We start from the raw sequence: 11,467 nt of genomic DNA on the forward strand, positions 1-11,467 counted from the left end.
TATATGTAACAAAACTCTTAAAAACATGTTTGAGGCTTAATAGAGAAAATTTCCCAATTAACTTGTAATTATTATATATATATACACGAATATTTAATTGTTTCGTGTATTTTTGGTTTTCTGAGCAGACATTATAAGTTCCCCATTAAAGAAATAAAAATCGTTGAGTTTATAAATTATGGGGCTGGACAGTCGACCCGGAACATCCTTAGAATAGAGCGGATAAAGATCGGCCCACTAAGAATGTTGCGTTCCGCCAACAGACACATAAAAGTTTATGGGTCCACAGATGCTCAACCTGATCCAACAGAATGTTGCATCTGGGCTCGCATTTACAGCCTAAAACCACTCAACCCAAATAACTAGTCCACAATGCTAATAATCTGGCCCAACTTGCCTATCAAGAAAATCAACTTTCTTTGGATGGGTACGGTACCGTGTAATCGATATTTATGAATAAATAAATAAATAATGCAGGGGGGGTATCGTGCCGCTTTAGAGGGTGTGGGTCCAGGTTCCCCCCCTCTTCCTTTACTTTACACCCGACTTTCTTTTGCTTTTTAAAAATTCTTTTCTTGATTTTTTACCCTTTCATATTAGAAATCCAATTACCAACATCTCCTTTTAAAAAAAAAAAAAAATTTAAATGTTTAATAGGCAAAAAAATTCAATTTTACAAGAATTATGAATATGAAGTAAAAGAAATGGGATAAGATTGAAGGTTTTGATATATTTAATTAGATTAATTGAGTGTATGATTACTCGATTTGATATGTTATTCAAATTGATATTTTGATTAAGGAAAATTATATTTATTATATTATCATTCTAAGTAAGATGTGACATATTTATCACCATTAAATGATTATTTATTACATATTTTTTTATCATTTAATGATAATGAATGTATCACATACTATTTAATATAATTAAAATAGAATGAAAATGTAATGTATAATATTAGTCGATCAAATGTAATTATTGTTACATAAATTAGGATATAAAACATAAAACATTTTATAATAATTTAGCCTTGTATACATAAGGGACCGACTAAGAGCATTCTCATTGGATTAGCTAAAAGTTAAATCCAATGAGAATTTAGCTATTAGGTCAATAAATTGCTCACATTGAATTAGCTATATTCTAAATATTTGGAATATAGCTACAGTAATATCCAAACTAATTTCTAAATTTGGAACACACTATTCATCAAATCATTTTTATATTATTTATTTCTCTCTCCTTTTAATATTAATTATTTATCTCTCTATTTTAAATGACAATTGAAAAAATATAATTAGAATACAATTACAAATTAATATATAATATTATAAATAGTAAAATATGATAAAATAAAATAAATTTATAATTAAAAAAATTAAAAAATTTTCAAAATTATTAATTACTCATTACTATATAATGAATAAATGGATAATTCAATTTAAAAATTTGATGTGAATAGTCAAAATTAAATTAATCTTATATTATTTTATTGTCATATAATGAAAAAATGGTTATTCCAATATGGAGATTTATAAAAATGGAATAGTTAAAAGTTAAATTTATCTTACATTCATAAAAAATGTACTTTAGTTTAACCATTCCAATGAGAGTGCTCTAATAGGTAGTTGGGTAACGGACAAAAACAGACCAACTAAACTGAGCAGAGATTATAACGAGAATATCTCACAACTCTAAAGTACGAAATCAATGATGGGCATCAGGGTCATTTGAGTGGAAACGGATGATTGTGGCAGAGTGGCATTCATGAAATTATGGGGATCATGAAGGGCAAAAACCACGACCAGTCATATTTATTATTATTCTCTGTTCCCCATCCTTTGCTGCCTTTATTTAGCTCTCCAACCTTCCAACTTTAAATTTTGTTCCTTAATTTTGACCGTTGCTTTTCTCAACGTCTCTCTCTGTTCTGTCTCTCCGTGTCTCTGTGATCAAACCTCCATCGTCTTATTCCCGCCCGCAATAATTAGCAGGTATGCTTCTCCACTAAAGTCCATTCACAAGCTTTATGTTTTTCCGATTTCCTGTACAATTTCTTAATCATTCCTTCCAAAACGTCCTTTTCTTTCGTTGCTTAATTTGTTTGGCTGTTGTATGGAGCACTTCTTCCTCTTCAATTTCTTCATTTTCCAGCAAGATCATAGTATTTTCCAAATGGATTGTCGTTTTTTAAATATCTCCTCCTCCTTTCTTCTTCTTCTTCTTCTTCGTCTCCGTCTCTTATTACTTGTTCAAACGAGGCCAACTATGGGCAGAGTTGTTTGATTTTTGACAAGGGTCCAGTTTTTTTTATGCTAATCGAGTCTAATTTTCATCTTCTTGGAATATTATTGTATATTAATTCAAACAGTTTCTCCAACTCTAATATGGGTGTGTAGTCTTTCATTATATATTTCGAAATTTGTCTTTTTTTCGTTTTCCCCTGACATTTAAGTTTCTCTGGCTTTCGAAATAGCATTTAGTCAAAAAAAAAAAAAAAAATCTTTTTGAAACTGGCTTTCTGCTATGGTGTCTTTCATATTTTTTTCTTTAAAGATCATTTTCATCGACAAATTTATTTATTTTCATTACATCAATGCCAAATTTTAATTAAAATTTCCTCTATTTTTGAGTTCTGGGTTAAGGCAGTTGCAGAGCGCAGCCCATTAGTATCCCTTTCTTTTTGTGCATTTATTTTTCCCTCCACTTTAAACCTTTATCTTCTTTTGGTGTGACCTGACCTCTTGCGTTGGTAACTGGTTGTCATCATACTACCGAAAGAACATTTTCGCAATCATCTACTTCTTGTTTATCTGCATTAATATTCAGGTTATATATATATATTTCTTGGTTTTTTGGGCTTGTTTAATGAGTAACAAAGCCTGTAATTTTGATGATTTTCCATCACAGTTTTTTGTCAATTCAACCGAAAGTCTTTTTGAAAAAACAAGGACTTTAAAGAAAAATGTTAACCTAAAGTTTATTTACCTAAACCCAAACATTGCTGAACAAATTTATTCACCACTTTGAACTTTGAAAAATTTAAAATATAAGTCTCACACTCCTACACATAATTTAAAAATATATAATTTTTATGGAGCACGACTCTTGAGCTTTAGCTGGTAGTTTTGCAAATGACCTCTTGGTCAAAAGTTCCGTCATGTCTTTCATTCCTTCTTCAAATTAAATTTCTTTCTTTATTTTCTAAAAAGATCTCGTGGCTGGTATATCTGAAAAAAAAGCTAGTTGGGTTCTTGGGTTTGTGGAGAATTCATAGAGAAGGCCCAAAAGAATCCCCTTTCTTCCTTCTATTGTCTAACTTCGGATTGTTCTCGACCTATTTCTGACTTAATAAGAAAGAAAAGCATCAAGGCTTTTGAAGTTGTTGGATGTGAAAAATTCTTCAAACTAGCTGCTTTGAGCATGACTCTCGTGACATCCTCTCCTCTTCTGCTTCTGTTTCTTGCTCTCTAAGGTTTTAGATTTACTAAACTTTCTTTCCCTTCAAACAGCCCGGGAAATCCTTATGAATCTGAAGAAAACTACACAGGGATACCACTTTGATTTCCATTTCAGTTCGAGCCTAAAGAATTCCTGAGTGAGGAGGGAAATCAAAAGTGGGAGATGGGATGTTCCACATCAAAGCTGGATGATGAAGAGGCAGTTCAGCTTTGTAAAGATCGGAAGAGATTGATCAAAGAGGCTGTTGAGCAGAGAAGTCGATTTGCCTCTGGACACATAGCCTATATTCAGTCCTTAAAAAGAGTTTCAGCTGCTCTTCATGATTATATCGAAGGGGATGAGCCTCGTGAGTTCTTATTAGATTCATTCATAACCCCACCTGTAAAGAAATCCAGACCTGGTTTCATCACTATATCATCCAAAACCTTATCGTCAACACCAATTCAGTCTCAGCCTAATTCATGTTTGAAAATAAATTACCTAAGACCGGGTGGGGAGCCAGCTGTGTTTGTTGAGGAGAGACCTCAATCACCAGAGACTGTCCGAGTTGAAACTTACTCGCCAATGCACCCTTATGGCAACGATGGCTTTTTTGGGACACAGTCCATGAGTTCTTCATTCTTCTCTTATTCCCCTAACAATGGACCCAATATTCCCCCATCTTCACCTCAAACATCCCAATGGGATTTCTTTTGGAATCCATTTTCATCATTGGACTACTATGGCTACCACACAGGTAGTAATCTTGATCATACAGTCATGTATGATGATATTAGAGGTCTAAGGCAGGTCCGAGAAGAAGAAGGGATTCCAGAATTAGAAGAAGAAACTGAACAAGAAGAATCTGATTATAAGGTAAACCTGACCGATGAAAGAACTAAACCTGATATAAATTTCCCAAGAGAAGGAATTGTTGAAGATATCGATGAGGATGAGGATGAAGACGAAGACGAAGATGATGAGGAAGAAATAGATGGTGAAACTGAAACTGAGCATCAGGAGGCAGGCTTACAATCGCATCGTGCAACCATGGATCTATCAAAAGCTCAAACCACGGGAAAAGTTGAAATTAACAATCAAGAAATGGCAATCGGAGATCAAGAATCCAAGGAAGAAACACCAGGTTTTACTGTTTATGTTAACCGCAGGCCAACGAGCATGACAGAAGTTGTCAAGGATCTTGAAACTCAATTCATGATTGTTTGCAATTCAGCCAATGAGGTTTCGGCATTGTTGGAGGCTAGCAGAGCTCATTATGCATCAAACAACAATGAACTCACACGTATGAAATAGTTCCACAAACTATTATTCTTTGTTCTGCCTCCTGCCTTTTATTCTGCATCTATGCACTTTTTTTTTTTCATTTGCAATCTGGTTTTTAGAAAGTTATATGTTATTACACTCAAGTGATGTTTGCAATTGGACAACAATGAAGTAGTGTGGACCTAGTTCACCTTTGCACCAACCGACTGAAGCTATGGGTTTTGAAGATATAGGTGAATCTCCATTAGATATTAAACTTAATTACGGTTTGGCTTTATAGATATTAGTCTCAATTGCTTTCTTGTATGCCAAATTGACTTGGAGTTGCGGAATCTTCATCGAAGGATATACTTCTCTCTGGTTTTGCTTTATATCTACTTAAATTTTCAGGAAACCAATATAGGGTATTTACTTTAATTTTGTAATTTTTGCAGCCTTGAAAATGTTGAACCCAGTAGCTTTATTCCGCTCAGCTTCATCTCGTTCGTCCTCATCAAGATTTTTAGTTAAATCTTCGAGTTCTAGAGACAAAGGATATGAAAGCAGTAGTGACTATTCGGAGGAATCTTGCTTGTGTTCAGGTAGTCACCAATCAACATTGGACAGATTATATGCTTGGGAGAAGAAACTCTATGACGAAGTCAAGGTGATACTTCTAAACCCCCCCACCCACAAATTACCCACATATACTCTAGTTCACCAGGTTAATCATTGGGTCCTTGGAGTAGCAAGGGAATCTGACAGATGGTCTTTGCCATTTTCATGAACAGTCTAGCGAAAAGGTTCGAATTGCTTATGACAAGAAACGTATGCAACTCAGGAACCAAGACATCAGAGGAGACGACCCCACTGCAGTTGATAAAACAAGGGTAGCCATCAGAGATCTACATACCCAGATAAAGGTTTCGATACACTCAGTTGAAGCTATTTCGAAGAGGATCGAAGCTCTAAGGGATGAAGAATTGCAGCCTCAACTTCTTGAATTAGCACAAGGGTAATCTCATCGTCGTTTTATTATGTACCTTATGAAATCATTCCCTGCTATGCAAAGCTACTGTTTACCATCTATGGAGATTCCACTAATTGCTCCTCATGCTGTCACTTATCATGAATGGAGTCATCATCATACTGACATATAATTCTTTTAACAGTTATGATAATCATCAACATTTTCACCCTTAAAGAGTCAGATACTTGCGCTTTTTCTTACCCACAGTCAATTTCAATTTCTGTTTCTCTTTTTGATTCATATTGACATTTTTAAAACTTTCATACTGACATAATGACATTTAACTCAAATATAGATATGGGTATTAAATCTGGCAGGACATGTTTCCTTTTTCACTTTTCTGATGGGTGTATATCGGTTAATTTCAGGTTGGCAAAGATGTGGAAAGTAATGGCAGAGTGTCATCAGTCACAGAAGCGGACATTAGACGAAGCCAAGCTATTACTAGCAGGAATGCCTTCAAAAATAGATGCGAGAAAACACTATTACATGTCATTAACTGAGCCTCACAGGCTGGCCCGTTCAGCTGCCAATCTTGAGACAGAACTCAGGAATTGGCAAGTCTGTTTTGAGTCATGGATCACTTCTCAACGATCCTATGTGCATGCTCTAACTGGCTGGCTAATCCGGTGTGTCGGGTCTGATCCTGACACTTCAAAACCACCTTTCTCTCCTCGCCAGTCCAGCGGAACCCTTCCAATATTTGGACTTTGCATCCAATGGTTGAAAATCTTCAATGAGATCCGAGAAACACCAGTGCTTGATGGACTTGACTTTTTTGCAGCTGGGATGGGGTCTCTCTATGCTCAGCAGCAAAGGGAGGATTCTCGTCGTACACCATTTGGATCAAAGAGATATGGTTTGGAGGAATTTGAAGGGAATATGAAAATGGTGGAGGTTGGTCAGGTTGAAGAAGAAGGAATGACTGCCGAGAAAATGGCTGAAGTTGCAATAAGGGTGCTTTGTGCTGGAATGTCAGTTGCTATGACCTCACTGACAGAATTCTCAGTCACTTCTGCTGAGAGATACGAAGAACTCGTTAAGCAATGGGAGAATACCAAGAGGCTACACAGTTCGAGTGGCACTGAAATTTAACATGGAATTTTGTTGCGTATTTCAATAATTGTGTATCCATGTAATATGACAAATTTAACTTCTTCAATTTGCCGTAAGGTATCATAGAGTTACTAGCATCACATCTCTCCTATTTATTTTCTTGAGAAAATAAAGAAAAATGTTATTCTTTATCTTAAATTTTATCAGTCTTCTTGGTCACAATAACTGATGTGGCATTTTGAATTACTTAAATAAGTCAATCACTTACTTAAAAGTACCTATTTATCATCTCATACCACACACTAGCATATGATTTATTATTTTTATAAAAAGATAGATCCCACTAATAAAGAATAAATTTTTTTTTTACACTTTTTTTTAGATGTGGTTTACTTTTTTATAAGATTTTGTATAAAACTTGTCCATATGAGACTTTCACGAATCATTTCTTTTGAAAACTTATGCAATATTCAGTCAAATGATCAGATAGCAGTGCAGAAAAACTTTTCATGTTGCACTCATTTTTTTTTTTGTTCTGATGGGTTGGGAAAAATAAAAGAGTGCAACATGATACATTCATTTTAAACATGACTTCAAGAGTGCCAAGTAAAACTGGAAAACGACCAATGCCGTAATGTGGGTTTGTAGACCGTGTATTCAATACTGTATCAGCATTTCTTTCGTGTATGAACAGATATGAACGTTATTTATTTATTTATTGCTTAGAATCTGGAGAGAATTTGAGGTAATTCAGGGCAATTACTGTACAAAATTCAAGTTATTCGAGCCTCTCTTGGAGAAAAACGTCCCAAGTCTCCAAAGCATCCTTTTACCAAAGTTCGTTCATTCCCTTGAAAAAAAATTAATAAAACCAAAAAGAAAAGCATCCAGGTCCATTACTTTTTCTGGCACAGATACAAAAATTCTGACAAATTAGAATACAAAATGTGTGCTACAAAAATCAAATGTGAACCCAGCAATATGAAGAAGATTTATTCTGAACAGCACAAGATACAGCTCAATCTAATGCACGTCATATCCTTAGAAATGCATGGCTATATATTTCCAAAATTTCCATAAAAAATTATAACAAAAGGAAAATAAGGAAAACTCATCCTTATCCAGTTGCTAACCTTGGATGGGGATCGAGAGGAAAATTCGTAGTATTGAGAATGGAACTATGTCTACACGTGAATGCTTTTCAGTCATCATAACCATACCCTTCATCTTCGTCAATCTCCACTTCCTCATCAGATCTACTTATGAAAGAGAAGAAAAGTAGAACTGCAACGAGCTGTGTTGCCAAAAAATATTTGGCCTTTCTTCTAAAAGTTTTATCCTCCTCAGTCTTTTGCCTTTTGGGTTTGCTCCTGGGCTTTGAACCTAAAATTAGAACATCATATGTTAAGAAGGTTCAAAACTGTCTGTAAAAAGATATTATTGGCTAAGATACCCTTCACCGGAACAAGACAATACATGCAAGTGGCGCGTAAAATTATGTGTGCACATCAGCGATGGAACTTATCAATAGAATTTATGCAAGGCAGAAATACTATTTTAACTAAATTAATCGCTCACATAAAACCAGAACTTTTGAGGGACTAATAGTATAACAATAGCTCATGCAGCTGGATGGACAATCATACTCCAAAAGCAACTACCATGCCCATTGATATAACAAAAAGAAGAAGAATATACAACCAGGTAGACATACATCTAGTCATATATTTAGAACAGCTTCATCCATTCATACAATTAGGTTGAACATGAGTGACGAAATTGTAAACTGCTTTCAATTCCATATGACCCCCCCCCCCCAAAGCCAAAAAAAGAAGCTTTTAATTCCAAATACAATTGTAGTAGAACCCATCCAAATTCTACTCTTATATTTGCTCAGGATGATATAAATGTACACTATGTTTATAATACTGTACAAAATGTACTGGTGAAATGATCATAAGGAAGAGAGTCTTCTGTGAGAGTGAACTGCAGGATCGAATCCATTGCACTAAAAAAACAAAAAATGTGCCAAAAAGAAGAAGCAAAATAAAAGGTAAAAATTGAACATTATTTATAACAGTAAACCCCAACCATTATTTTATTTGAGTCATCTGCGAACCAATATCAAACATAATATACTAAAAATTTAGAAAAGTCTGGATATGTTAAAGGCAATCAGCCAATCAAAGAAAAATCAATTAAAACATTTTAAATGAAAAAAAAAAAGCCAAAAAGTGAAAAGCATCTTACTCCAGTTTGGAGGACCCCTTCTTGAAGATGATGTTGGCGGGTCTGACTGAAAGGATGGGACCGAAGAAGATGAAGAACCAGCCTCTATCAACTCTAACTCGAGCTTTTCAGCAAACTTCACAAGATTACCATGCTCTAAGAGTTTGGTCCGCAGCACTGATGTTTCCTGATAGCACGTAATTGCAGGAAACAAGCTTCAATTTTTTTCCCTATAAGAAGACTGGAAATATTTTTCTTAATAAGTAATTTTAATTACACCCTTATGTTGATATAGAATTCTGAAACTAATACTGGTAGGGGGAGATTGTTCATAATTTTTAACCAATTCCTTTCAGCATACTTCAGTTGTTGCCGAAAAAGATCCAATCTAGTGTTTCACACTAAAATTTGATAAATGCTTATCTTGGGAAGTTTATGAGAGTTAAAAGACCCTCATTCATGCAAAGTTCAGATCCTGGAAGTGTCACAACAACATTACAACCTGTAAGATGACTCACAGGTAATGCTTGAAGAATCAAAAGTGCATGCGCAAGGAAAATTGCATCCACACTAGATGGCCTGCATGAAAGGAATAACAGCAACATATTATAGTTAATTGCACTTGATAAAGAAGAAACAATCTCAAAAGCTCTACACTTGTTATAGGAAATGAATATCAGAGACTGGTTATCAACAAGAGTCACCTGTTCTCAAAGAAAAAGTTCTGCTCCCCTAACCTAGTTGACAGAGCTCCATACGCAATGTTTGCTCTCTTGTAAATCTGTCCTCCAGCAGGACATAATTTCAAACGAAGAAAAATATTATTGATGAAATAAGCTAAGAGAAAACAGGAAAAAAAAAATACCACCAACATTTAGTTTGGGACCTTTACAACAAGTGCAGATATAATTTCCAAAACATTTGTGCGTGTGTGAGTGAGAAAGAGAACATATCGAATCTGACACAAGGAAGAAGTATGAGAATATGGGACCTCTTCTTCCTTTTGCTCGGCATTGTCCTTAGTTATTCCAAGGCACTGCTTTACAGAGTGGACTTGCTTCAAGAACAGAACCTTTCCTATCGGCCATGGAAGATCATTATAATAGATCTTCTCGGCAGAAGTCCCATCCACCCAAAGTTCATACATAAGCGCATCTTCAAGCCAAGAACTAACCATTGCTTTTGTTGATATCCATTCTGGTAATGAGCAGAACTCGGAGTCCAAATCAACAATACCATCCTTTTTTAAACTTTCAATCACCCCGCCATTCTCATTATTATAGGCCACATAATCACCAGACTCAATGTAAGGAATTTGATCTAACAAAGAAAGCAACAAACAGTGTTGTGATGAGTATGCTTATTTACTTGAATATGAACACGAGGAAAAAAGTTTGACCCACATAGATTGTAACAGTTACACATATATGCCTGCAAAAATACATGCACAAAACGTTTATATGTATGAAGAGTAAATTTCAAGTATATCCAAGATTCCATAGAGACAGACCGAGAAGTCATGCAATATCAACCAAATGGAATATATAATCAACCAATGAGCGGGCAAAAGGATAGCAATCGTGAATAGCATTCCAGCTCAAACGTGGACCAAATCAATACAACTTGCAGAAGAACAGTGGTATTTTAAGAATTACAAGTCAACATTTTTTTGACAAGTAAAACTTTCAAATCAACATAAGCACCCCACCTTTTAATTTCAAAATTTTTAAAAAAAGCCTTCATTATAAGTAAGCCAGACAGCAACTACGGAACCCAGAAATACACACAGTGAATTAATTTATTACAAAATAATGGAATTCTACAGGAAAAGGAAATTAATGATACTTAATCTCCATGAGGTGAAACACAGAGCCAGCGAAACGAAGAGGCAAAAACGCTCATTTAACTTCCAATTTCCAGATAAAGAAAGAGAGAAACATATGTATACGTGCAGCGAGAGAAAGAGAGTTGAGAGGGGTTACCAGAGTCGGGATAGGTACAGTTAAAATCCAAAAGGAAGGGGAACTGAGCAAATTTGAGGTAGATGTAAACAGGTAGGCATGAAGGGCATGCGGTGGGGAGACCAAAACCGGGCTTCCTTGCGACCAGAGTGTACTCATCTCTCTCGCTATTCACTCCCTCCTCCATAATTATTCCCAAAATCAAAAGCAAGAACCTGTAACTGTCGGAAGGAAGGAGAGTTGAATCTCTATAGGAGGTTTTGCAAGGGTTTTGGAATTGGGAGTGGGTCAAAGCAGCATGGGTTTGGGTCAGCGAAGGGGCTTTTGCGTTTTGCTCGGCCGATTTGAATTTGGGTCTCTGTCTGTCTTTGTGGGCCCCCCGTTTATCATTTTGGGCTGCTTTGGAATGGACTCCTCTTAACGTAATCCATAATAATGCTACATGAATTTAATGCTATATGCAGTCATAGAATATATAATTATT

At 35.4% G+C, this 11,467-nt stretch overlaps 2 protein-coding genes across 3 annotated transcripts; one reads left to right on the forward strand and one right to left on the reverse strand.

The window, feature by feature from the left end:
- Positions 1-1,911: 1,911 nt before the first annotated feature.
- LOC109018922 (protein ALTERED PHOSPHATE STARVATION RESPONSE 1-like) lies at positions 1,912-6,909 on the forward strand. Of its 2 annotated transcripts, XM_019001117.2 has the most exons (5): positions 1,912-1,997; positions 3,516-4,747; positions 5,163-5,374; positions 5,499-5,722; positions 6,106-6,909. In XM_019001117.2, exons 2-5 carry the CDS (start codon positions 3,628-3,630, stop codon positions 6,830-6,832), a joined length of 2,283 nt encoding a protein of 760 aa, XP_018856662.2. In that variant the 5' UTR covers positions 1,912-1,997; positions 3,516-3,627; the 3' UTR covers positions 6,833-6,909. The 2 variants fall into 2 exon arrangements, with proteins under 2 accessions (XP_018856662.2, XP_035549557.1); XM_035693664.1 differs by lacking the exon at positions 1,912-1,997 and having other exon boundaries at positions 2,032-4,747.
- A 752-nt stretch (positions 6,910-7,661) lies between these two features.
- Positions 7,662-11,278, reverse strand: LOC109018921 (mitochondrial outer membrane import complex protein METAXIN-like). Its single transcript, XM_019001116.2, has 6 exons — positions 11,005-11,278; positions 10,014-10,342; positions 9,727-9,803; positions 9,541-9,601; positions 9,044-9,209; positions 7,662-8,176 (listed from the first exon to the last, which is right to left on the reverse strand). The coding sequence occupies exons 1-6, from the start codon at positions 11,168-11,170 to the stop codon at positions 7,995-7,997; spliced, it is 981 nt and encodes a 326-aa protein (XP_018856661.2). The 5' UTR covers positions 11,171-11,278; the 3' UTR covers positions 7,662-7,994.
- Between the last annotated feature and the right edge of the window lie 189 nt (positions 11,279-11,467).

The sequence above is a fragment of the Juglans regia genome, chromosome 8, assembly GCF_001411555.2.
Source record: "Juglans regia cultivar Chandler chromosome 8, Walnut 2.0, whole genome shotgun sequence".
In the NCBI taxonomy this organism is placed as follows: domain Eukaryota; kingdom Viridiplantae; phylum Streptophyta; class Magnoliopsida; order Fagales; family Juglandaceae; genus Juglans; species Juglans regia.